At 41.9% G+C, this 27963-nt stretch overlaps 1 protein-coding gene across 2 annotated transcripts in view; it reads left to right on the top strand.

Moving 5' to 3' along the window:
* Positions 1–27963, top strand: part of UNC13B (unc-13 homolog B) — a 219705-nt gene that overhangs the window by 79206 nt on the left and 112536 nt on the right. For both annotated transcript variants that reach the window (XM_075079702.1, XM_075079701.1), the window contains exons 9-10: positions 2778–3104; positions 4983–5073. In XM_075079702.1, coding sequence (XP_074935803.1) covers positions 2778–3104; positions 4983–5073 — 418 coding nt within the window. The remainder of the gene's footprint in view (positions 1–2777; positions 3105–4982; positions 5074–27963) is intronic.

The raw sequence follows: 27963 nt of genomic DNA, 5'->3' as shown, positions 1-27963 counted from the left end.
TGATGTAAATACATGCCAACCAGATGTGGGGTCTTCACATGTAGCAGAGGAACAAGCTGCTCCTACAGATGAGGCAGCAGTTCCCATCCTTCAGACTGGCTCGTCTGATGGGCTTGAACTGGAAATGGGAACCCCAACTAGTGAGGCAGATACAAACCTTTGCCAATTGGGTGAGAGGGCTACACTTGAATCAGAGCCTGCTGTTACAGGGAATCAGACCAATGCTGATATTGATCAGCAGGGCACGATCAGTAGTAACGGTGGAGAACCCACAGCTCCAGCTGATGAGCCCAGCGTTCATCTGCTCCAGCTGACTGAAGAGAAGACAAGTGACATACAACAGCAAACTGCTGAACATGAGAAACATTTAGCAACTGATGAGGTTCCTGCAGAAGGGGTTGCTTCCAAATGTAACTTGAAGAAACAGGGTAAACCTAATAACATTCCTCCAAATGCAAACAGTACTAAACCTGTCTTCGAAATACCGAACATGCCCAGTTTGCCAAAATTCAGCTTTATGTCAGCTAATGATAGTGGAAAGCCATTTGGGTCATTCTTCTCTCAGCAGCCACCTTCTGTTAATAAAGCAGGGGAAGATCAGGGCCTTATGTCCAGCTTTAAGAAACTTTCTTCAACTCTGTTTGAAGGAGGTAGTGAAGAAAAGGTGAGTAAGCCAGAGAGTGCCCAAGGAGCAGTATTTGGGAAAAAGCTAGATTTCACCTTTCCCTGGCAAAAAGACAACAGGGAGACCTCTGCCAAAAGGGAACCACATGTACCCCCACAGGCTTTGTCAAAACCAGATGACAAGGTGTTAGGAACAGTCAGTTCAGATGAAAACTCAAAATCTGCTGTCTCAGATCAACTGACTGATGCAAATATAGAAGTAAACTTGTCTTCAAAGCAGCCTGACACTGTCGACAATGAACTTTCTAAAGAACCATCTGGTGCAAGCGTGGTTGATGATATATCCAGCAAGGAGCTGGGAGAGAAGTTTGATAGAGAGTCAGAAGATCAGCAGAATGTAATTCCAGGTGAACTGCAGAAAGAAGATCAGGCAGAAGAGCATGCACCAGACAAGTCTGAACTGAAAGAAACTGAGCCTGATTCTGCGCCTAATGGAACAATGCTTCATCCTAGCACACAGGCTGCAGAACTGAATAGCATGGAACAACTGAATGAGAAAAGGCTAGTTACAAATGAGGCATAATAAATGGTTTCAGGTTTTTGACCATTTATAATGCAATACCGCAGCAGTAGGTATCAGCCTGGGTGTCTGATGTTTGTAGCTTAGTCTCTTCCCCTGTTTGTGGTCAAGTGTTTGTAGTATTACTGATAGCTGTCACAGAGGATGTGGCAAACTGCAGTCACTGGTTATATACAAGCCCTTAGACCATTTTCTCACCACCTTCTACTCTTTTTCTGTAAGTGTAATTTGATTTCCCATGTTCTTATACTGTGTCCCACTGAATGAGATGCTTTTAGTGCTAATTTCATTAGTCTTTCAGAAGTTGTATTCCTGTGTGTTAATTCTGCTGCATACAATTCACTTTGCTTTCTTGTTTAGTGATAATTATGTTGTATTTGCTAAGTAGAAAGTAACAGTAGGTAGAACGTATTGGAAGGAATGAGCATTTTGTTTTTAAAATGCAAGGTAAAGGCTTTTAATTTTAGAGAGAAATTTTAACTTACTGCTGATGTATTATAGAACTAATTAGGTTCATTTCACATTAGTGAAGACTTTAAAACATTTTCAGAGGTATCAGTGAAGGCATTCTAATGCTTGCTCTTCCTAAAATGTGTGCAAAGGTCATTTCATGCAGTTAGGAAAGCCAGTAAATGAAGGTATTGGTATTTCCTGAGTCTGTAGTCAGTCTGTGTATGTGTTAAAATTGCCCTCAAAAAATCAAAACAGAGACTCGCTAAACTTATATCCTTGTGTGACTTAAGTGAAACTTGTGCCTCTGAGTGTACAGTTGCAACTCTGCCCTCCCAAAACTTCCTGTCTGGCTTCAAAGTCTCCTAAGTGTGCTCATGAGAGAAGCATTAGTGCTGCTTAATTCTAAGCTGTGGTTTTCCTGACTGCATGAGGAATTTCCATCCACTGTATTTTGTGTGAGGATTGTAGGAATTCAGTCCTGGAAGTGGTGTCTTGTATCACATGTGGTGCTGTTTTTTTTGTATGAACTAAATTATTGAAAAAGCTCTTTGGAGTGAGACGTGGCTTTCCTTTGAACAATTGCACTATTTTTCTAAAAGGTTTTAAACTTATAGTCTTGGAAACCTTAATTTTGACTGCAGTGTATTTTATCATAAACATACAATATACATAAAAATAAAGTTAACTTTAAGTTAACTGTGCTTCTTAACAATAGTCAGCTTAAATGGTCATGGTAAAGACCTTAGCCGCAATGAAACTGGAAGACAGAAACACTTTCACTCTGAATTGCTATGTTTCCATTCTTGTTCCTGTCTGGTTATTAGAATATCTTCACTGGCCGTTTCTAGCTGATGTGAGGTGACGAAGTAGTCGGTGCAAGAAAGACCATTGGCATGTATGGTACACTGGTAGGCTGTGTATGAAGTATTTGTACTGCCTATCCCAAGTTTTGAGGTTCAGATGTCTAGGTCTAGTTCAAGGAGCATAATAGTTAAATATGATTGCATAACATGTCTTTTCTCTAATATTTAGTGCCCCGCTTATTTTGTTAGATGTGCAGGTTGCTTTGCGTTTCTCCAAGCCACTGTTTTTTCTGATTAACTTTCTTATTCTCTCATAGTCCTGCTGGCAGTAGTAGATATGGCTCCTCTTGTAATGTCAGCCAGGGAAGCTCTCACCTAAGTGAGCTGGACCATTCCCATGAAAGTGCCCATGGCTCTGAGCAAGAGGATGATCACCAGGAAAGGGAGTCAAATCATTCCTACCACAGTTTGGACAGCTACCAGAAGGATGGTCAGGCGTGGACTGGGGAGCAAGAGGAGCCTCGCAGCAAAGGAGAGGGGGAGGTGGTCTGTGAGGCAGAGGAGAAACGTACAGACCATTCTGCAGCTAAGGTACCTCTGGAATTTGAGAAGCCCAAGGATTTTGATGCAGGAGCCCAAGTGAGGTAGGTGAAACTATTACTGAGTTCTTTTCAGCTAACTCAAAGACAATTCCTCTCTTTGCTCTTTCCTGGGGCTAATTATGTACGTTATTCTTGCAGCCTTCTCTAACAACTAACTTGGTGTTGCTGATCTAACACCTTTATGTGCAGGACCAGTTATTTATGAGACATTGGTTAAGCTTAAACTATGTTTGCTATCTATGTAAAGAGGAGGGCCTGCTAGTGCCTTGAAGCTCATTTGCTGTATTTTCTGTTTCTGGTTTGATGAATGTAGTCTGGCCCAAAGATAGCTGCTTCCATTGCTCATGTGTGATCACGCTTACATGTCAGCAACCAAGAACTACCTGTAGTCATGGTTAGAGTTGCATTTGTTCCTTTCTTGTGTCACAGGCTACCACAATTACAGTTTGTGTTTATGTAGTTGTAGGTTGTAGAATTACAATATGCATAGCCATTTTGCTCTAACTAACTGTGGCAGCTTTTCTTGTCCTTGCACTTGGGCTTTCCAAGCTGTCAGTAGTATCGCGAACAGTCTTCAAAAGTATTTCAGCTAAGTTTGGGGGAGTAATGTGCTGGGTTTTATACCTGTTTTACAGGAATTGCAAACTCTGGGAGTGACTTTTCCCTTGAGGTAATCAAGTCATTGCAGCCCCTAGTGTGGATATGGTTATACTTTCATAAGTATGAGGTATTGTTTTTTGTCTAGTGCAGTTAGGTCCATGGAAGGGTGTCTGCCTGTACACTTTGGAGGGTACAGCTGGTGCCACTGTGCTGATAGGAGAGAATTAACCACAGCAGTTCATGTGTAGGCAACCCTTACACTAAAGATGGAAAAAAAGGAAAACAAGACTAGAAAAAGTGCTAAACTGTTTTTAAACTCTGACTCACTTTCATCTTCTCCTTACAGAGCAGCAGGAGTCTTGTCCCAGAATGGCTGGCCTATATTTATTCATGGGGAAGGTTATTCACGTAGTCTATTTCAGACTTCTAATTTAGGCATCTAACTTGGATATTCCTGCATCACTGGCTCCCTTTCTCTCCACTCTGGCAATGCTTTCCTCTTTCTGTGGAGTATGCATGGAACTGAGCTCGGAACGTTGATCCTTAGAGTTGCACCTGAGCTAGATGTGCTGCATGGATGCATGTTGCCCTCAAATATGTTGTGGGTTTTTTTATACTCTCAGCAGTACAGAGTCCTTTGCAGACAGAGAAGGATGTTTTGGTGATTTACATGTCAGCAACATACGAAAGAAGGAATGCGACCAAAGGCCCAGTGTACCATGAGGTTAGGGAGTGTAAAATGTGCTTTGGGGCACTGAGATGGAGCATTGCCACCAGATGCATATTCCCTTTTGAAAAGCTGTAGGAAAGGGAGGTTTGAGAAAGGTGCAATGAATGGGGAAGAACACAACTGAGTCACGTTGCCAGTGTTTTGACTGAAGAGGGCCTGTAGATTTGTAGCAGTAGGGGTGAGTAGGAAGAGGCAGTGGCTAGAAGGGACCTCCTGCAGGTGTGGGGGTGAAAAATCTTCCATCTGCCTCTTTGTGTGTGCAGTTATGGTACCAATATGTTGAGCTGCCTTGTTTGGATATCTTGGACAGCTTTCCTGATATTCTGACCAACACCATCTTACTCTTGGGGCTGGATTGTATCCTAGCTTATCTCTTTCAGCTCATCAGTTTTCAAGATGGTTCCTGTATATAAGGAACCCTCTGCTTTAGCCTCTCACTTCCCAGAGCATGCGCAGGACTGGGTTGACCAGAACCCGTTGGTTACTTCAGCTTCCAGAGCTGAACCTGTGATTGCACGGTGTAAAGTTGAATCTTTAATGCTACAGTTGAGTGTTCTTCATATTGTGATTTTCTGTTTCTTGCCTTTAAGCTGCCATGGTGAGGACGAGCCACCACCATTTCCTCCAGCAAGAGCCCATTGGATTAGAGCCATTAGCAAAGTTCGACTGCGCCTTCAGGAGGTAGGATGGAGTATTGCTCTGCTCCTTCCCTGTGCTGCCTGGGTTTTAGGTCGGTGGCTGAAGGATTAATTTCTTCTCCCTTGTAAGACACCTCTTACAGTTCTGATGTTTTGCAGACAAAAATTTAATCAAATGTATTGTATAGGACTACAGCATGTGGTGATAGTCTTAGACCTATATAATTTTACCAAGCATTTTGAACATCATTGTATGGAACGAGTGATGAATATCAGAAAAGATGCAGAAGCAGAGAAATGAGCTCTGAATTTGTAAATAGTAATAATAATGTCTGAGACTAAATGGTTTGTTAAACTGTTCGAAATGAAGACTTTTTCTCAAGGCAACTTGAGGATAGCTTGTTAGCTTAGTAGGAGTTATCATTATTATTTGTCGTGTGGAAATGTTCCTTGGGAAACTTTACATCAAATATTTTTATATATACTAATTGAAGGTGGGTGTATAATAACTCTTGGTATTTCCATCTCATGAAAGTAAGATTTAAAAATAAATAATCTTGATTTGGGAAGTCAAAAGGAAAAGGTTGTGACATTTTCTTCAACAGTATAAACACTCTTGTTTTAGAAAACAGCAATTAAGACCCAAAAAGTTGTGTTTTTTTTTTTAAAAAAAAAGTCGTATGCTTTCATCCATCTGTATGCCCACAGAAAGATAACATATGGTGTTCATATTCTATAGATGATAAACTATTGCCTACTACCCAAAGTGCAGAGTTAATATATTTCATTTAGAAATACTACTTTCTTCTATAGGTCTCTTGTTTTGTTCTTAAAAGAAATTATTTTACAGTATCTATGTATCAGTAGCAGGACGTTTCTTTCTCTTCTGAATTTGTTGCTAATATTTAGAAAGACAACATTTTTATTTTTTGTTGCATCTGGGGAGGCATCTGAAGTGCCATAGTAGAAATCATTTTTGTCTTCGTGTATCCAGATAGGAGATTCTTTCCTGTCTAACAATTACTGTGTTACTTCACTTCTGAGCAGAAGGGATTTGGGTGAAAACCATCAACATGACTTGGAAAGTGAAATTTAAGAACACTGCTAGTATTTAAGAAGAAAAGGAACTTCTGTTGTGATTTTGTAGAGCATTCAAGCAACAGTTTAGTTCCGTGCTTTATGGAAAACAAGTGCACAAGCATACCAGAAGGGACAAGAGGTTCAGTGATGCCTCTCCCTAGATATCTCTCTTTTATTTTTCTTTTTTGTTCTGTTTTTTGGAGAGTACAAGGTCCGTGAGGTGGCTCAGCATCAATCTTTGTGTTTCTGCCGAATTAGAAGGAAGACACACATTGAGATGACTGTTACAGAAACATTGGTTTAGCTGTCATAGCAAAATGTCATAATTTGCTTTGCCTTGACTACTCCTGACAACTACTGATGCAAAATTCCCTTAAAAAAAAAAAAAAGTAAGAGGTGGAGCTTTCCAGCACGCTGCTGCAGGGCTTAGATGTCTTTACTGTCCAAAGCCTTTTCCTAACCTCTGCTCTAGATGTCTCTTGTGCTGTATAAATCCATTTCTCATGATTAGGACAAAGAGTAGAGGGGCAGAACTGATTCCCTTCGTCTCTGGAATAGTGAAGGGCTGCTGCATGCTGCAAAGAGAGGACAAAGCCCCACTTGCTCCACTCACGTTCACTAAATGACCCTTTTTCTTTTAGCGTTTTCTTGTGAGATTTTGTTTCAGGCACTCTTTAATCAGCCTGTCTTACTGTTTTCTTTTTCTCTTTTCTTTGTTTTTTTTGTGAAGTGCAGTGTCCAAAGTTGAATGTAGAAACCCAGCTGAGAGCCTGCTCATGTGCACTATAAAGCAAAGAAGACTCTGTTCCCCCGGATGTGATCCTGATATCCCAAGATATCAGGTTTCCTGATGTGATGATGCCTTTTCATTGCAGACTAGCACTGATGCATTCTTAGCCTTTTAGCCTTTCCAGAGCTGAAGTTACTTCCGAAGAAGTGCTTTGTCAGTTGTTCCCTAGCCTAATTTGTGTTGGATTAGAGCTGAATATGCCTTTGCAGTTGTTCTTGCAGAATTGTTTTTCTCAGTCCTTAAGCACATCATTGTTGGTCTCTTCCTAATCTGTCATGCTTACAAATCCTTCAAGTTGTGTGTGAAAAAGTTGAGTGGTACCCAAGCTGCCAGGCTGTGTGCTACCCGAGCTGCCCGAGGGACCATGCTTGATACATTCTTTGAGTTTGCCTACCCTAAGTATAATTTTTTCCAGTGTATTTGCATCTATTTTAGCAGTTTAATCCAGACCTCAGGATATAAAACTTCTACTGTTCTTGTCCTACCCCTAAGACTAATTTACCTTGTCACAGAAGGAAGTTAAATGCATTTGACACAGTTCTACTCTTGATGAAACCATGCTCACTGTTATTTGTCTCCTTTTTATGTTCTAGAAAATTTGCAAATAATTTGATTATTTGTTCCAGTCTTTAACATCGGGGAGGGGGGACGACGACAGCGGTAAAGTCAAGTTGACACTTCCATGATTATCCAAGCCCTTCTCTTCCTATTTTTTAAGCATAAATGCTTGCTTTGCCCTTTTCAAATCTTCAAGTGCATTGCCTGTTTCTCAAGTCCTTAGTGCTTTATGATTGTCAGTCTTGCAACCTAGTACCTGAGGATGAAGATTTATCAGGGCCATCTGACTTAGAAATAGCTACCTTATCTGTTTGCTTTCAAGTTTGTTTTCCTTTACTGCAGCCTGTTTTTTTATAACTTGCTAAACTTTTTTTCCTTTTTTAAAAAACAACATTAATTCTGGCAGTGCCTGACTGCAGTTGTCCCTGTCAGTGAAGACCTGAAGCAATTAAGGCATCAAATGTTCCAACCTTCTTAAAGCCACATGATGATAGTTTTATCTTCCTATGAGTAGCAGCCATGAGCTTTTGTCATATTGTGTATTTACTGCCAGGTGTTTAATTCTGTTCTTCGACCTTCAGATTTCTTTCCTGTGCAATCATGATTGTCCTTAAAAGCTTCATCAAGAAGATACCTGTAGTTTGACATTCAAGTAATCTGAAGAGCTTTTGATTTTTTTGACAGGCCTGTCATTGTACATCCTTTCCTTTCTCTTCAGTGGGATAGCTTGTGAATTTTGTCTGTTAATGCTGTCTTATTAATTGTTGAGAGCTTCCTGAACTGCTGGTCCTTTAAGCCTGTTTCTCATGAGCCCTAGCTACTGATTTTCTGAGTTTTTGTTAGTTTGTGTTCTAGAATTACATAGTGTTTTTCTAGTTTATCTAATTCCTTTCCTTCCAAAGTATCGGGAAGACTGTCACAGTTGTCTCATATGCACTTGCATCCTCATTTCTCTCTATACTTTTGGTCAAATCTAGAAGGATGTCTGTTCTAGTGGCTTTCTGCACCTGGTGCATCATCATCAGCTAGTTCCTAGATCTTGTTTGAAAGTCAGTGATATGAATACAGACCATCCAGAGAGGTATCAAGATTTGAAAGGTCCCTGTGGTGATAGTACAACCAGGTGATTCTGTTGGCAGTTAGAAAAGGTCACATCTCATTTCTGTGATCGCCCTGTTAACATCTTCCCATCTTCTGTCATCACCTAGAAGCTTTCAAGAGAACTATCATTCTCTTCTGTTCCACCGCTTAGAGCCGCTGCTTATGTCCTTAATGTTCAAAGTGATGCCACCAGCTCTCTTCCAAGTTCCCCTTCCTCAGTGCGCAGTATCATTTCACTAATGCATGTGGAGCTCCAGCTCACTGACCCAAACTACTGGATTCCTCTCATATAGACTACTGGAATGGTTCTTATGCCTCTTAACTAATGATCTGGCTGAAATTTGAAAGAAAGACAGAAATGAAAAAAAAGAAGACACCGAAGAAGTTTGCATATGTGATGTGATTATAAATCCCCTGAGCAATTCAGCCTCCTACCTGGGAAGAGATTAATATTCATGTGAATAATATACACGCATCCTACAGCACCATGAGTCAGAGAAATGTATTACTTTAATTAAGACTTGACAGTTATAAAATGGCACAGATATTTGTAACTGTGCATGTTAAAAAACCTTTGTGGTAGCATGCACAGGTTTTTTTTTTCACTTCTGCTGTTTTGCTTGTTCTCTTTCTCTATTTGTGAAGAGGAAACTTAATTATGCCAGAATCAAACTAGGGTTTCCAACCCTGAGAGAAATGACTCAATAATTCTCACCTTCACACTTAGAACTTTGTCTACAAAGAGGGATTAATTGATAGCTCGTCTGCTGCAGTTCCTCTGTGGGAGCTTCTCTTCCAGAAGAATGAAAAACACATAACTATTGCATCTTCAACTTGCAGCCCTCCTTAACGGAGCTTCCAGCTAGGGACATGGCTGTGGGACTTTGTAAAGATACAAAACTCAGATTCAAGTTTGTGTAAAACACAGAAGAATTGGCGGACTGGAAAAGAGCAAAAATGCAGTCAAATCATCAAATTGCCTCTCTTACCAATTCTTTCAAGTATATTAAAGTATTACAACAGAGTCTGGAGTCTGGAATTTTATATTATTTTATATGTTTTATATTGAATTTGTTTATGGGGGAAAATGTCTTATGCATCACTTTCCCCTCTTACGTCAGCGTATTAAATACATCAACTTGTTTTCATTTCAAAACTAACGTAATTGGAACAGTGTTTCCTCTTTGGTTTTTCTTCTTCTAGATGCCATTTTATCCCAATTATTTTGTTTTCAATCTTTGTCTTTCACTCTTAAATGTCAATATTCTGTTCTTTTTGATTGCCACGTAACTAGATCACACAGTGAGGTGGCAGATGTAGTTCATGACATTGTTTTTTTGGAATACAATAAACACCTGCAGCAGGGGGACTAAAGGAGTATTCTCTAGTCTACAGGTACCCAACTGTAGCCTCAGTCTTATTTTCCCATGACACATAGTTTCACAGTCAGCACTTCTGATCAAGTACCTGCAAATATTTTAGAACCATCAGGGCCTCTCGTCTAAAAGCCCTGGTCCAGGGAGGGTGTGGTGTTAGTGATTTTGGAGTGTGAAGCCCTATTTTTGTTCTGAGAATGCGAGCTGTTGGTGCAAACCATCACTATTCCATTCTTGTGTAGCTGTGGGGTGCCCTGACGAGTCCTTTCTGGACTTCTACTATTCCACTGTTAGTGAGGACACCATTAAGGCACTAACTGGTGCAAGTTTAGGTTGCTAGTCTGACTGTAAGTTATCTGCCTGCCCCCACTCCCACATGTGAATCCAGGCCCCCTGGTCAATAAAACCACGTACTGCACAGCAGCCCAGATGGCTTGTGGAAGACATGCCTGCTTTGAGCCCATCACCAAAAGATTAGAAACTGTCCCTTTCCACTTCTCATGAACTGTGCGGTCCATGCAATAGTTTACTTTGGGTGTTTTATTTCCCTTAAGCTTTGTTGCCTAGGTGTCTTTTTATCAGTCCCGTGAAGATGAGTAAGCTCTGCATTTTCAAAGCCTCCCACACAGTGGCAAAGAAGCAAACTGAAGCACTATGACTCTAACAGAAAGTTACTAGAAACTTCTCTTCATACAGAAAAAGTACATCTCCAGTTAGAAGTCTCCCTTCTTTTCTACTTGTTGTATTTATGAAGGTTATCTTTAACCTCTACCAAAATACTAACATTGCTGGTCAAATGTCACAGGGATCAGGGTTGGTGGGGATCTGTAGAACAATCTTGTGCTCATGAAATTGCTGTTCCTACACCAGAGAGGAGAGCAGGTCTGTGTAGGTAAGGTATGACCTGAGGGTTGCTGCCAGCTGTAGTGCAGGCTGTTGTCTAGTGACTGTGCTTGCAATGGCAGTCAAATGCTTTCTGCATACCTTATCCATAAAATGCGTATGCAGCTTTCACAGTCTCTTAGGGATTGCACAACAATAATTCTTTAGAAAGCGATTAAATACAAAACTAGCGGTGGTCTTCTACTATCTCCCCATGCCATAATCTTCATTGCCTGTGTTGCATCTGAGTTTGCAAACTGGCAAGTCTTGTGGGACTCCCCAAAGCGCTTCACGATTTTCCCAAGGCAGCTTTTAGTGCAGGGTGATTCCCCAGTGCTTGAACAACCTGTGTCTGTTGTCTCTTCTGGTTGCCTCTCTGCGAGGGAGGGTTCAGCTGACACACTGTACTTGGAAGAGGAAAAGCTTCTTTTATCTCCAACTGTCTTAAATAAGATATCTGCATACTTGCATCTGTTTGGAATAAGATACATGTTTATTTATCCTTACTGAAATTCTGAGACCTACTATCATTTTTTAACGTGCTCTACATTAAATTTTAACTATTATAATATAGCAAAGTGATAATTATTTGTGTGTACACAAGAAACTAAGTGTTGCGCCTTCATTAGTTGCTGTTGTGATTTTTGAGTAGCTTTTTGATAACCTTATCTCTAGTAAGAAAAACCAGCAGGCTTGTCGTTTTTAGGGTAGTTACACTAAAATTAAGAGAAATGCTCTTTTGTGGAGCAACATGCTGGTCAGAAGTGCTTTTCATAATGACCAGAGCCTGTTCAGTTGTTAACAGGATTTTCTGCAAGCTTCTCTGAACGTACCAATGTACTGACGCTCAACTTCTATTCCCGTCTGCTAAAAACCCGTTTGGTGTTGATGGTCTGTGTTCACCGGCACATAGGACACCTGTCCCCTTCAGTGACAACAAAGTTCCTCCATACCTTCCTGTTGCTGGTGAGAAAAAACCCAAACTTGGAAAGTTTTTTTAGTTGTAACAGGAGTTTCCAGAGTGGACAGCTAACTTTTCTATAACGCTATTTTACTTTTTTACTCCAAGCCTCCCGTGGGCTTGGAAGATGAGGGCTAGCTTTCACTAGAATGCAAAGAATCCTGACATGTTATTACTTTTCCTGGTCTATTCTAGTATTTAGTACGATAGCTTTGCTTCTCTAGTTTTGTATCGTAATCTCTGCACATACGTAAGTCAAAATTCTTATGAAGCCTTTGAATGGAAATCTAAGTGTGATTTACTTTTCTTCAAAGTTTTATTCCACTGATTTCCCTAAGAATAAAGGGAAGGTGTTTGTGTAACATCTGGGATATAATTTGCAAAGATGGGATGTTCCACAATCAGGTGCATCTCTTACTTTGTGCCAGCACTTCACATAAAGTTCAAGTAATCAGTCTGGCTGAACTGTATGCTTCTGTTTTCTGACTTGTAAGGTCATAATGGCAGTACTGGGAAGCATGTGAATAGTCTGCCCCTCTCTCTGTGTCTCTTTTTTTTGTTTGTTTTTTTTTTTGACTCGAAACACTTCATGTGTGAGTCATGACTTCTGCAGTGAAGCTGGATAGAAAGTGGCTGCTGCTTTTGTGAAGTGCAGGTTTTTTGGGAGTGGGTGGGGGGGGTTTGACTTTTTGAGATTGGGATATGACAGATGGGAGACTCCTCTGTGGAAGAGCCAGCAGCTTAAGCTAGAATATATCTAGAATAAGGAGGGGAGCAGGACTCTAGTTCCTGATCTAAACTGGGCAATACTGGGATTTTAGCCTAGGTTTCCCACATTTTAGAAAAGTACATTGACTGCTAAGCTGTAACACACTTTTATGAAATGACTCTTGCCTATATTCCTTCCTGTTTGACATTGTAGAGCTGTGAAATATTCCCATTCAAATTCATCATGGTGCTGTAAAGCAAGTTTTGATTCTGACAGGTTGGTGTTTTCTGAAGGAAAGCGTGACCTTCCTTCATGTCCCTCTGCTGATCAGACAGTAAGATGTGAGTGGCAGCAGCAGCGGGCTGGCAATGTGGATAGATGACCTTATGTCTTGTACAGCTCCTAGGTTCTGAGTCAGACTACGCAACCAGAATTGCTGCCTTTTTGTCTCTGGTATAATTTCTCTTAGGCAATCTGGTCACAGCAATTTCTGTGTTTGTTATCTCCAGAAGTGACTTGTGTGTTGCAGGCTGAAGGAGCTATCCATGTGTGCAGAGCACCTCTGAACCGGGATGAACTGAAGTAAGCTCTTTTCCCCTGTCTGGTGCTGCCCAGCTTGCATTCACATTTCTACCAAGACTTTTCCAAATACTTTGTCAAGCAAGTGATTGTCTTTTCCCAGGGTCTGCTGCAGCAGTTGTCTGAAGCCTTCAGCAAAAATGGAACCCAGATCTGCTTGGAGAGTGGACCAAGTCCTCTAAATAGTGTATTCCAAAGGCTGTAGAAGAATACTAAAAAAGTTGGAGCTGAGGCAACTGTTGCCACCTTATGCAAAACTCCCCTTTTTGTACCTTGTGTTGGGGATGTAATGGCAGAAAGAATTACAGCAGTGAGCTGTTGATAGAGGCTTGTATCTGATGTGGAGTGGGTCACAGAAACCTGTGGTGTCCTGGCCACCTTGACATGGCATGTGCGCATAGTGCTCATCAGTAGAAATTAAGAGAGCTTCATCTAGCATTGGAGTAAGTCAGTTCCCCCTGCTCAGAATAGGGGTGCAATGGGAGAGGTGGGTGGGGGGACTCCTACCTGCCACATACACAGCCCTTAAAAATAGCATTGGCTCTTGGGAGAGCCAGACTTCACACTCTTATTTTTAAGGCTCTGTGTGGGAGGAGGGGATATTTCCCAGTGTTGTGTGTTTATGAAGCAATCTGTACAAGAAATGCTGCACCGGAGAGATAGCATGGGCTTTGGCTTACAAAGCACAAGACTTGGGGAAAAAAAGATGAGCTAACCAGCACTGGCTGAAAGCATCATAAATGAAGCGTTAACTGTTCTTGCAATGTTAGCAGTGCTTTGAATAACATCATAACTTCATAGAAAAAGGCAACAGGTCAGAAAAAAAGTGTTTGGTACATGACAATTTTGTCTTTTAGCATTGTTTTACTTTCACTTGTTTCTTGTTTTCCAAGCTGCATGGTTACACAACTTGTTTAGATGTAGGGCAGGATTGCTTTGTGTGCTGTGAGCTAATTTTTGGAGTTGTGTAAGGGTTGTTGTAACTGGAATCTTCTAGTAGTGTGGTTCTGGATTTAGGGAAGAGGATTGCTTCCCCCCCACCCCTCACCACTCCCCCACCGCCCCTCCCATTGTAAGAGTGGCGTTTGGAACTCAAAATTCTGCCAATAATGGTTAATGTAATAGTGCATAAAGACAGCAGGACTCCAGTTCTGGCTGATGCTATGTAGTATGTAAAATAGAGTAACATTTTTATTTTCTGCACATTTTAATGTCAGTGATTTATTGAATTCAAGCCACTTGAAGGTCTTATGGTACAACAAGTGAATGCTGTCCATTAGTAAGTAGTTCTTGCCAGGTGATATGAGAACTTTCTTTGCATCCAGGCTCCTTTCCTGGCAAACAAAGAGGATTTTTAAGCCATATCATGGCCACCAGCAAGTTGTCTACTGTCTACTCATATTTAGTGTCTGAAAAATCTTGTGGCATTGTGGAGGACTGATCAGATGAGCCTGGGTCAAGCTGTATGTTCATTTCCATTGCTGTGATGGTTAATCACCGACACTTTCAAAAAGGGATTTTTGGTGATTCCCCTTTGGTTTCACTTGAAACCTTTACTTGGTAAACGTGGGACCAGTTCTTCCTCTCCTTGGGTTTTGAATCTGTATGGAAATGCCTGCAGCCTTTCCTGGCAGCCTGTGAGCTGGGTTTGTAACCTGCATCCTCTGCTGCAAGCTGCTTGTGAACATTGAGGTACTGGACAGCTGTTCTGCAGGGAGAATTTCTTGAATGCATTGATAGTTTCATCCTTTGTGTGCTATAAAACTAAAGATAATTTAGGTATAAAGCTAGGGTGGAATTCCAATTGTAGCTTGAGATTTTCATCTGTTGCTCAAGCATGCAGGTGCCAGGCTCTGGAAGGGCTGTGATAAGTCTGAGTGCTAATTTACTGGGGTGCCATAGGCAGTGAGTCTCTTGCTGTACAGGGTAGCTCGTTCCTTCAGGCTTTCAGGATGGTGTACCAGGCAAGCAGCTGTGCTACTTTCTGGCCTATGGGAGTATCCTGTTAAAAACAGGAGGATTCTGTTTAATGCACTCTTGCATTGGATCAGGAAGAGAGAAGAAAGGGCTGTTCTGGGTAACCAGGCTCATTTAGTCTGCCCTCGCTAGTGTGTGAGGCTAGAAAATGTTACTTCCTGGCAGATGGGAAATTAGTAAAAACACTAATTGCATTCTGTGTTATACTCTGTGCTACACTGTGACAGACCAGGTGGGCAGGTAGGTCTCATCTGCCTGTATTTCCATAATATTTCTAATAGGCCATGTAGGAAAAGAGCAAATGGTTTGGAGAAGATTGGGTCTATTGCAGAAACCAGAGAGTAGGTAACGGAAGCGGGAGAGGGGACACTGAGGCAGTCCTGGGAGGGGAGGTGCTGAGGACACATGAGATGAGACCAAACAAGTAAGGCTCAGCTTAGCAGACTGGAAACTGAGAGCGGATGTTGCTGCCATGCACTAATAGAGCAGGGGAGTAAATATTGGCAAGTTTACAGCTATTTAAGCTAAAGGTTAATGATAGTGCAAGAACAGAAGGGTATAAGCTGGTTATGAACAAACCTAGGCTAGAAATCAGAAAGTGATTTTTCTCATTGTTAGTGAACAGCTTCCAAATGGACTTCGTTGCCCTTTCTGTTTCTAATTAATCTAAAAATGGGTCTGTTTGTGAAATCTATTATATGACAGTTGCCTGTGGGAGCAAAGAATGGGACTTCATCATCCAGGAAGCCTCTAAGTAGGCTGTGAGAAATGTCTGTGGAAACACAGCCTCCATAACTATTTTTCATAGTGTGGCCTCCCTGAGTTCGCACTGCCCACCTGCCTGCCTTTGCTGCCAAGCTGTGCCATCTTGCCAGACCCTGTAGGTTTCAGAGCATGACCAGAGGTGTGTAGGAGAGGTATTTGCTACTTAGATGCTCTCACTGAAGTAAAATGTTGAAAATCATATTGCAGCCCCTCTGGGATGGTGGCTTTTCCATGCAATTGCGCAGTAGATATTAAGGAAGCTAGTCTGTGTGAGGGGTTTCTTGAACAACTATAATTATTAGTGACTCATGCCTAGTAATGAATCTGACATAGATATTATTTTGTTTTCTGACAAATATTCAAGCAATAACAGTTTCAGAACAATAGAAGGAAATTTAGATTTGGCCTTGAACTGTTTAGCCTCACTTTGGTCAGTACTTTAAGTTGTTCCATAAAAGAATATATGAAATACAAACAGAGATTACTTTACGTAAAAGACCTGTTTGTTTTAACCATGTTTCCATCTAGTTGTTATTTTTGTTAATAACGCAGACATTTGTGAGAAACTGTTATTGAGAAACTGAGTGCTAAATTTTATTGCAAATTATTTAAATTTTTCTATTTTTATTCATTGCATGTTAGTGTAGCAGATTGAAATGCATGCAAGTGTTTTTGTGATATATAATGAGTACTTACAGAATCATAGACTCATCGAATTATTTGGGTTGGGAGGGACCTTTAAAGGTCTTCTAGTCCAACACCCCCTGCCATTGGCAGGAATGTCTTTGACTGGATGAGGTGGCTCAGAGCCCCGTCCAACGTGACCGTGAGTGTTTGCAGGGATGGGGCATCAACCACCTCTGTGGGCAACATGTTGCAGTGTTTGGCCCCCCTCATGGTAAAAAAAGTTTTCCTTGCATCTAGCCTGAATGGTAGCGCCTTGGAGTTTAAAACCATGACCCTGTGTCCTGTCGCAACAGACTCATGAAGGATCCATTTTTGTCTTCACAAATATCTATAGATTGGCTCGTGTATTCACTCGAAATTTTGTTATGCCTAATTTAAGAAACTTGATTTAAACCAAGTACAGTTCTTTGACATGGATACTTGTTGCTCATCCTAATTAAGTCACTCTATTTTTAGCTTGCAGTAGTAATAGCTGGTTAGTATACAGCTGTGTACAGCTGCTGGAATCATCCCTTTTTCATCCTGTCTTACTTATACTTCTTGACAGTTTTGGTGAAGGTGGAGTGTCTTCTGTGACCTGAGAGCTCAGAGCAGAGGCAGCAGCCCCTGGAATGACCCCCTGCCATCCCTGCTCAGTATTTGAGTGTGTTTTGGTCAAACTGTGCTTGTCCCTCCTGTCACAGATTTGCTAAGGTGGCTAACTGGCCTCTCAGTCTCTTCACTTTAGTCAGCTATCTAATCAAAGCCTGTTTTGTAGCGCAATTTTCATCCCCTTGCTGAGGCTTTCTAAATCCAATAATTTTCATTTTTTGCATCAAATTTCCTCCGTGTCCCTCCCAATCAGGGGAGCAGACTGACTGGGTTTCTAGACTCAGTTAATTCAGCCTGTCAAGTGCCTTTTCTGGAGGTGTGAAAGCTGTGGCTGAGCTTACTAATTCATGTGTGATTGCAGGAGTCAGCTTTGTCAGAACTATGGTGTGGCAGTGCCCCTTTTTTCTTGTTCAATGTCTACACTAACAGTGCCTTCAGAGACTGACAGAGGCAAATATGTGGTTTGTAACAGGTATTTATGGGGTATTTTAATTCTTTAATCAACTTCTTCTTCCTTCTGCAGGGAATATAAATATACTAAACTATTCCTACCTACAGAGAAAAGCATATTGTTTAAGACAGGAGCCATGAAGATGAAGGTAGGGGAGCAAAAAAGATTGTTTCCCTGCTTTTTGAAAGTTGCTGCATCTGTAGTGAATGAGGAGAAAAGTGCCAGCAGAGGAAGCAATCCGACAGCAGAGGTAGCTGGGCATGGCTCCATATGGTTATTAGTTGTTATTCCTCTGCCTCACTGTATGTGATGCGAGACAAGCCACGGTGGCTCTTGAAAAGGGTTTCTCCATTGCCTGTCCCTGTGACCCATTAATTGAGTTCTGGTTATTTAAGTTAGGATGCTGGAAATGAGCCATCAGAGCAGTAAGTGAAGTAGTTGGAAGTCAGACTGCTTATAGTGTTTGATAAGCTCCAAACTTAAGTACTCTGAAAAGACAGGCTTTTGTTATCTTGAGATGGCTGTCCAAACAGAGAAGAAGGTCTTGAACTGAGTCTGCTCTCATTCTTCACTTGTATTGGGGACTTCTTCAATTCACAGGTATGCAATGAAGACATCAATTAATGCTTGAATTACTTGAGTAATATGGTGATGAATGTGAAGAAACTCCGTAGCCCACTGCATGTAAGAGTGGTGTAACTACATGTAGTGGTAGGGCCTGGCTGCAATGCAATAAATAATACATGTGGTCGTGCTTTGGATAACATGAAGGAAACAATATTAAATAGTTCCTTGTTCAGTGAGGAGTCAGACACCCTTTCTGCTTGCTGAGAAAGGGGTTTATCTCCAACTGGAGAAGGAATCTTCTTTAAGTTCATACTGGGTGCTACCCTGTAGGAGCAAGGCAATGAATCCCTGTAGCCAAATCCTTATATGTTGTACCTACCTTTTGTAGAATGCACGAACAATTTTGTCAGACACCATTTGCCTGTTCTCACTGTCAAGCTCGGGCAGAAAAACACACTGTACAGTGTTTGAACGAAGCTGTTGTGTTGTGGACACCTGGGTTGTCATGCAGACCATCCATGGGGGAGTAGCGCACCTTCATCTTTTGTCACTAGAGAAGGAAACTGCAAGGGGCGGTGGAACTCAGCTAGCACCAGGGTCTCTAATAGCATGCCAAGATTACAGACAAAGTTAAGGCACATCAGTGTCTGTTAGCAGGCATGTGCATTACCCACGTGGTTTCAAACCTGAGACAGGTTCTGCAATGATATGGGTAAGAAGCAATAAAACTGAGACCTGGGCGGTATGTGAACTAGGCATCTATCTTCCTCAAAAGCATCCCTGAAAAACGCATGTACTCCCTTTTGTTAAAACCTTCCTGGATAGGGATTTTGTAGCTTCCTTAGACAATCCACGCTCACTTGTACTTATGATTAACAGCTTTTCCAGATCCCTAACCTAGCTTCCAACTTAACTGCTAGTTAAGCCTGTTATTTCTTTACCTATTTACAGTAGAAATGCTGAATAGTTTACTCTGCTTCTGCTAGTCTTAACTAGTTCTTGTTTGAAGGCTGTTATATCTACCTGAGCTCTACATTTCACAGCATCTGCACCCTTCCCTCCAAGGTTTCTTGATCAAAAAAGCAATTACAGCTCTGATAGCATAATTTCATGTTTTTCCACCTGCAGCATATGTCTGTGTTCAGATGCCTTTGCATTTTAGTGATGCTGATTATTTAATTAGATGTTCAGTTAAGACATTGATTGTAATTTTCCAATTTCATGGAGTACCTTTATTTATGAAAGTCCTTATGTTTTGGATGCCATTAGGGGAGAGAGAGAGGTGTAATTTGAAGGAGGAAGCAGCAGAGGGAGAGTTTTCTCTGCTATAATGCTTCTTCACTGCCTGTTCACCTAAGGTATTCAAGCTGAGTCTGGTTTAAAAGCCAGTATTAGAGTTGTTTCTGGAATGGGAGCATCCCACTGATAAAATTTTTGAATCATCTGAGTTCTAGAGGGTAGCACAGATTTGCTAAGAGTCCGTCTTCTACTTGGACTTTTTGATTAAAAATGGAGAATGACAGCACAGCTAGAGAAGTGCTTCCATGCTTTTGGACAGGTAGCCAAAATCCAGGACAAGAGCTCTGGGGGCATTCAGTTGTTTTCAGGAGCACATTTAAGGAAGGTTTTCTGGCTGTAATTGCTGGGGCACAAGGAGACAGCATGCTACCCTAGAGCCTCTCACCTGAGACAACTTTGCTTTTAAAGTCTGACTCTGACTTTGAAGGCTGGTGTGGGCTGTGACGAGTGGGGTTGGCGCTGTCTTGGCAGCGGCTTCTGAGGAGGTGAGAATTGTTTGTGCCCCAGAGTAGCTGGGTCTTACTGGTTAAGGAATAAAATAGCCTCTTCTGTGAAGTGCTGAGTTGCAGAGCTAGTAGTATTTGGTTCTGTATTCCAAAAGTCAAGAGTACAAACATCCACGTGGAAACAAGAATGGGGCAAGCAGGTTTAGCGTGTGCATTGAAAGGGCTGCTTCAGCTCAGGCTTTCTCTGTTGCTGCAAGGTGATGACTGTAAACAAATCAAATGGGGGATGATTTTAATCTGACATTTTCTAACTTTAAGAACATCCCTTTGAGGATTTTGCACCTTAAAAATTCCCATGTCAGACTAAATCTTTTGTAGCCCTGGGAGGAGATTTGAGTGTGGCAGTAGCAGCCTCAGTGGGAAGGAAGTGGGAAGACTCACCGCAGGCAGCTCAATACCTGCCTGTGAAAGTTGGCCTAAACTGAGAAGTGTAAAGATTTGTAGCCCTGTAAAAGCATTAGTACTATGTTAACTTGTTTTTTTGTTAACTGAATAAAAATCCCAATCCTTGAATCTTGCTGCATTCTTTGCCTTGGGAGTATCTTTTATTCCCAGGTTACATGAGTGTCTTTCCTTTTATTAGTTGAGAAACATTCATCTCTCAGGGTTCAGCAGATGTCCTTACAGTCAAATAACATGAACATACAGAGTGTAAACATCTTTCATAAGAAGGCAAGTCGGCCAGTGGTTTGATGTCACATATTCCTAACAGCTGGACTTATATTGCCTGTCTTTGGAAGGTAAACAATCCCAATAGCTCCAATCTTTAGCAGATTTTTCAACATGCCAGTGCTATTCTTCTTGTCTTTCTACAAGCCAAAAAATTCACCTTTATTTTTATGGGAGGAAAAAACCTTTTTTAGGAGGGAGAACTTCAGGGGAAGATTGTCTCCTTCCTCTTCTTCAGTGCTTCAAGGCCAATGTCTGGACATTGTCACTTTCCAAGGTGCTGGGGGTGCTGTAGTAAGGACCTGTGCCTTTGTTCCCTTCTGAGCATCAGGTTACTCTTGCACCTTGCTTTACCCTTTCCTAAAGGGAAAAGAAAGAATCAGTGCTTTGAATGACACCTTGCTTAAAGAAACTTGTCCTTTCATCTGAAAGCAACATACTAAGCATGTATTTCCTAAGTGTGTTCTGGAGCTTTTGTGATGCCAGAAACGGCATTGACAGAATAGTTTTAAATACCTTGGAATATGCAGTCTCCTGTCTCCCAGGCTTCTGTCTCAGCAGCATTGCTTAGGCTGTGGTGATGCACAGCTCCTCAAAGCATGCTATTCATTGAGGACAGCTGTCAAACAGCAGGAGGTCACTGCTTTTTCATTAACACTTCAGTCTTTAGACTGCTGATTGATTTGATCTTCTTGTGGCTTTGAAGAAAATAATAAATAGCGTGTTTTCACTGCTGAATCAATTGATAAACTTTACACTGTCTATTTGAACTTCTAAGGTCTCATGCAGCTCTGAACCCAAACTACCTTACTGAGAACTCTGTCTCCAGGGAGGTGCAGCAGGCAGTTTTGTTTGGGACAGATAGTTCTTATCTTCCTTCCAGTGAAACAAATAAAAAAATTATTTTGGAGAGCTGTTGGGTCAGAGATGTCTGAATCCATTTGTGAGATGAATTAAACCTGAGTGTGAGCTGGTCAGAATTTATCCCTGCCATTCTAGACAAGCTCTCTCCATTGGCTTTCTTCTCTTCTCTCTTGACTTTCCCCCCTCTTGTCTCTCTGTTTCATCTTTCTGTGTAACATTCTTATCCTCTGACTTAGCCCCACCTCCAGTTTTGTACTTCCCCAAGAGCCAGACACTAGAAGTCTTTTTGCTTGTCTTCCTGTGGGGAGAAGGCGTGTGAGTGTGGGAGAGGGAGGAGCAGGACCTGTGCTCCAAGCGTGCTGCTCATTTTCCTGTGGTTAATCTACTTGTGCTTGTGAAGGAACTGCTTACTTTTACAATTTTATCTGTAATACAGTGCTTTACAAGAAGTTGGAATGAAATAGATAATGAGGATTAAAAAAGAAGAAAGGATAATGTATACCTCACAGACATCAAAGCATTTGGCCTATATAGCTAGCCTGGGTTTATCAGTTTTAATAGTTCCCTGCTGGCTCAACCTAAAATTAAAATCTGTTGGTGAATTAAAAAATTGCAGTAAGAAGTACTTAAATTTTTAAGTGGAAGTTTATTTCTCTGGAAGAAGGCAAATAACTTTGTGCTCTGAGTCTTAAGGTAAAGCACACTCTTTCTCATAGGCTTTTTGCCTGTTGTGCAAGCCATGCCTATTTTTCCCAGTTCTGAATTACCTTCATTATTTCAGTAACCAAAATAGTCCTGAAAAACAGAGCCTGTAACAGTCTCCTGTGCATTGGGTAAAGGTTTTTAAATGTTTGAAAGGTGAAGTCTTCCTTGCTTCTGATGGCACCTGTGCCTTTGTATTTCCGTAGCCACATTTTCCTATCCTTGTGAGCTATGGTGAGGACCATGTCTTGTTCCAGCAGTTCGCTGCTCATGACCTCCATTAGTGATGTCTCTTTTCTCTTTCTCCAATAAGACTTGCTCACTTTTTCCATGTTTTTTCCTGCTCCTGTTTTTATAAGGCAGCCATGGGAGTACTGGGATTTTATCTGGTAGTGCTTGGAAATCTGCACAGGCTTTCTGAATCTCGAGAGCTGTGGCAGGAAGATTGTGTTTGGCCCTGCTGCATTTTTGACTTGGATGTGCTGATGTCTGGTACGGATGGCTGCGGGGATGGGCAAAGGCCAAGGAAGGAAGAGATGTGAAGGACAGAGGCAGCAGTGGCAGAATTACGTTGGCTCCACCTGTAGGTAGGATCCGTGGAAAAAGGAGGGCATGTAAAAGTCTGAGAGGCTGTCTAATGGATGCCTCAGGTGCTACAGAGAGTTAATATGAATAAGAAAGTGTTGTCTGATGGATGCAAAAAAAAGTTAATTTTTTAAAGCATTTGCTCTGAAAGAGACCCCTGGTAAGATCTTTTTTGTCTTATTCATATGCAGAGCTGTGAAGATACTAGTGCTGTATGAATCCTGGATTGCATTTTTATTTTCTCAGTTGGGCAGTCTTCATCCTTATGTGGATGAATTTGATACAGAGCTTCGGCTCTGAGCTTGAGTGCTATAACTGATGTGTTTAGTAACAATCATTTCTATTGCAGTGGAACTCGGTGCCCTCAGTTGGGTAGGAGGCCTGTTCTCCTGGCAGGGTGCAAACATATAATGAGAAACTTGGGGTCAGACTCTTAAAATCTTTTAAAGCTAAAGCACTTCTGAAAACCTGACCTATGGTCCCTGCCCCTGCAGCAAGGGAAAGAGCAAAAAGAAGAAGGGTTTTCTGTGGAATGGAGGATATGAGTGACCACAGAGGAATGCCAGACTCACAGGGGGTCTGAAAGGAGGTCAGTGGCCTGATTTCTGTGCCTGGGTGCAAGGGGCAGTGCTGCGGCTGCACATGGAAAGAGCAGGGGTGTACTGCTCACCAGTGGTGCTGATAAGACAAAGTATTGTGAACCGTGGATTAGGCTACCTGCCTGCAAAACTTGTGCTTATGTCCATCGAACCAACGAGCCGATGGGGACACCAGCCTGGCTGTTGTCAGCTGTTGCATCAGCGAGGTGCTGGGATGGAGCTGTCAGACCACAGGGTAGAGGGTGCCAGGAGAACATCCCATGCAGCAAGGGCAGGGCTGGGTGTACAGTGATGCTTATGGAGGAAGTGGTGAATAACATTGGATACTGGTGTAGGTAAGAGATTGGGGGGAAGTATCATTCACAGCAAGGCTGGCTCACAGGGTGGTAGGAGGTATTTGAGCAGATGGGAGGATAGTGGCATTTCCACAGCTAAGTCATATAGGCCTCTTCAAAATCCCACCCCACACTGTGAAAAGACTTTGTTTTGAAAAATGCAGTGAGTTGTCCTTGAGCAAAACCAGGAAATGTGCACAGCTCACATACAGTGCCTTTGGCGCTAAAGGCAGAGAAACAGCTTTTGGGAAGGAGGTGGGTGCTTGTGTTGGGTGTATGAAGAAGGGAGACAGGATGAAGGGAGCATTTGTGAAAAGGAGGATGTGAACGTGGACCAACTGGCCAGGAAGATTTTCTTAGCAGCAGTGCGTTGGATGCTCCTGGAGCAGCTTGTGGGGCAAATAAATGGTGTCTTTAATTCAGGCACTTCTTGCAGGATGAGGGCCTGAGGCTGCTCACTCCCAGGAGAGAAGTGTCGGTACAACGTGAGTGGATCTGATTCTGTGCACAACACTTCTGCAGTCATTCTTTTATGTAACAATGTGACTTTTATTTTTGGGAAATGCGAGATCAACGGGTGTTCAATCCCCCACACTCGTAACAGAACTGGTACTAGTCTTCCTTGGAAACTGGATACAATTCATTTCAGTGAGGGCATCACCGAATCTTGCAGGTTAGTCTGGGGGTGAACAAGAGATATAAAAATAAACATCTGTATCAGAGTTGGGTGAAGAATCTTCTCGGAGCTGGTTAATTATGTTGAGTCCTGGGCTTCCCTCCCCAGCCCCCCGGCTCTGCAGTCCTGCAGGATGCCAGGAGTCAGGCAGAGTGCTTTTCCAGCACTGATCGGCTCGCTGCGCTGTACTGCCTGCTCTTGTAATGCCAAAGCAGTACGTTTTGTCTTCAGTCAGATTGGCTCCATCAGTTTGTATTTCCTTCTGAATGGATAATAAAGTGGAGAATCATTTTGAGGCGAGAATTGTTGGTGCGCGAGCAAAGCGGGGAGGCTGCGTGTGTGAGGAGCTAGGCAGTAAGCAGCTGACGAGGAGGAGTAAAGTAGCAATAGCTGCACAGCTTTCTCTCTGCCTCTGAAGTACAATATTTTCTGTTGAGTCACAACTGAAGAGAAGGATGAAGTTTTAACTGTACTTGGTACTGCCTGAGAAAGGGAAAAGATGCACTGTGGTGGTGAACTAAAGAATTTCTGTTGAGGGATACTCCTGGAAGCCAACAGGATTTCTGCATTTTTGGCTTTTACATTCATTGGCTTCTGCTGTTTTTTTGCTTTTTGGATTTTTAGTAGCTGTTTGAATTTTTTTTTTTTTCCCCCCATCAAAACATGCCTTCAACTTTATGTGATTTCTCATCCTAGTGCTGCTGTGGAACGGGATATTCTTGGTGCCTTTAACATTGCTTTCCCCAATACCTGAGATGGGACATGAACAATATGTTGATAATGTCCATAGTGCAAGTTCGTTATCTGGTGAACCTTTAACAAGATTAGGAATCCTTCAGGACTTGTCTTTTCTATGAGAACAAGCTATTATGTTCTGTAGTTTTCTATTAATTCTATATACTTCCTTTACATTTTAACCTTTTATTTTATTTTGAAGCAGCAAGGTAAGTGAATTATTGGAACAAATTAAGTGGCGTGGTATAAACTGCAAGTAGGCAGCAACCAAGAAGAATTGTTCTGTATTTTTAGAGTGGGCTCTGTGTGTGTATGTGTGTATGTGTGTTTACTTTAGCAATACAACAGCTCCATTGGAAGCTGACTGGATTTAAACACGTGCTTTGTAAAAACAATTTACTCTTAGCATGTCCATTTGTATGCCTTATTTCTTAGTTTTTTTGTTCACCCATTAGACACTAATTGTGGATGTCTTATTGCTAGTATAATTGAGGTTGTGTCTGTTTACTTCTACTTTTGTGTTAGGAGGTTTTGTATCTCAGCTGGAATTTGACATCAAAAACACTATGTGAAGAAGAGTTAAAGGGAAAGGGATTTGGGGATAATTTAAATGTGATCACTTGAAAAGCAAATAGCTTGAGAGTAATTAAATAACTGGTTTGATTCTTCCTTAAATGTCACTTAAAACAGGCTTGCTTTTAACTCAGAGTATTTGTCATTGGCCTGATTTCTTGTGCAGAGAAGATTATAAGCTGATGAGATGAAATGACTGGCATGCAGGACCGATAAGGATGCTGTACAAGCTTGTGAATCAGAGCAGATGGTGTGACTGTTTCAGACATTTTTTCAGTTTTCATTCCTTTTATATGGGCAGCTTTCTTTTGCTAATGGAGCGAGCCTTTGGGGGATAAACATCAAGACTTAATACAGAACGCTAAGGTCGTCTGTCCTCAAGATGAAAAGGAGGAAGCTTATAGAAGTAAAGCTGCAGTTTTAGCCCAGGAGGATTTTAGTTGCCGAGTGCTGCAGCTTAGCAGCATGAGTTGGAAAACCCTAATTATTCCATCAGCTGCCTACGTTACCTTCACCCAGCCTGGCTGAATGCTGCTGAGTGTCTGCTCTAAAAGCGTGCAAGACAGGTCAAAACCAGTGAGTGAGCTCTGGTAGCACTAGTCTGTACCAGAGCTGTGCTAGTGCTGCCTGGACAAGTGAAGTTGGATCCCCTAATTTGTCACCCTGGGTTGGTGAGTGCTGCCTGTCCCTCCCTTACTTGAATGTCCCTGTGAGCTGAGGCACCTGGAAAACCAGCTCCAGACCTCCTTAGGGAGTAATCAGAGTTCTGGGAAAATTCTCAGGGATGAGTGTTTCCTGGTGGTTCTTGTCAGAAATGCAGCACTTGGAGAGTTCAACACTGTTGGTTCAGCACTGGGTTGTAAAGTGGATTACAAGTAGAGGAAAGGTACAGCATGTTCTGTTCCTGTTAGTTAAGGCAGAGCTCTTAGCATCCTTCGGCATTTTTATAATGGCGCATGAGAACCTTATTTAAAGCAGAAGTACTGGGTTTGTACTGGCAGTGCTGTCTGTCTGCTCTCCAGTTAGAGGTAGCTGAACAATCAGAAACTTCTCCTCAAAGCCTAGCAGAAATTTCTACAGCCCTGACCCCAATGCCAGCTAACTTGTCAGCATGCTCCAGTGCTTGTGCTTCAGTTCTTAGTGCTGTTTCCTTTAAACAAAAAGTTGGTTCTTGCTCCTGGCTCATCTGTTCAGTCCTTAGGATGCTGACTTGGGAAAAATCTGTTTGAAGGAACAGTTAGTGCTTTCGGTTGGTATGGTAAACGGTTTACTGATTGATTCAGCTGTGTACAAAAACCCCAAAATCTGGAAATAAGGGAGCTGCTGAACTTAACTGCTTCTCAGTTTGCTATTAAACTGCTGACAGCTGCTGCTCAGGTTTTGTATTTGCTGCCATGGAGTGAAGTAACTTTACATAAGGATGACAGAAGCAGTTGTGATTTCTTTTCTTTTTTTAGCAGTCAATTATCCTTTTTGCCTTTTTCTCAGCACAGGCTGGTCTCAGAACTAGGTCGGTGCCTTATACTTAGCTTGCTGCCAGCTAGGGACAAGCCTTCCACGTCCATGGTCGGCAGCTTCCAGCTTGTGCCTCCCTCTGCACTTGGGGACATCCCCTATTTCTGTCTCTGGATGCTGCCTTTTCTTGGCCACGAGGTAACGACAGACCTCATTTGTTACTGTAACCGGTGCATTGCTGTGCTAGCCACTGCTGCTTTTAGCTTGCAGAAGAAAGTGATAAAGGGATGTGGCTGCAGAGGGAATGAGCACATCTTGAAGAATGGCAGGGCTGCCTGGTGGCACGGTGCTCTCTGGGGGCTCCTGAGACAGCTGGACTAAAAAGGCCTGAACATCTCAATCCCTCTTCATCTGTGCTCACAGAAGTGATTCCAAGGGGACAACCAACATTAGTCCCATTTTACAGAAAGCTGAGACACGCTTAGCAACTTTTGTGGTCCCCTACATTTGTAGGGGGTATTAAGGAGTTAAGGCAGGGTGTGCTATCTCTTTGTTCTACTATGTAGCAATACTCTCTTCATTACACGAATTTAATTCCATGCTGTTTTGCAACAGAATTTTTTACGCTAGTGAATGCACTTGCAACACTCCAGTGGGTGTTTTATCGTCATAGTTAGTGATTTTTACTGTTCCTTCACTTTGTAGCTACACCGATAACTTGCTGGTACAGCAAAATATTATTCAGAAGTATGTTTTGCCTCTGTTGAATGGCCTTGTGTAAAAGGTAAGAAATAACTGTGGTGTGGGAAGTACAGAACCCTGTAATTCATTCAGCCAATATGCAGTGTTTCACAGATCAGT

The sequence above is a fragment of the Phalacrocorax aristotelis genome, chromosome Z, assembly GCF_949628215.1.
Source record: "Phalacrocorax aristotelis chromosome Z, bGulAri2.1, whole genome shotgun sequence".
Taxonomy (NCBI): domain Eukaryota; kingdom Metazoa; phylum Chordata; class Aves; order Suliformes; family Phalacrocoracidae; genus Phalacrocorax; species Phalacrocorax aristotelis.
Note: the sequence above shows the minus strand (reverse complement) of the source record. Positions and strands in the feature narration are given on the sequence as shown.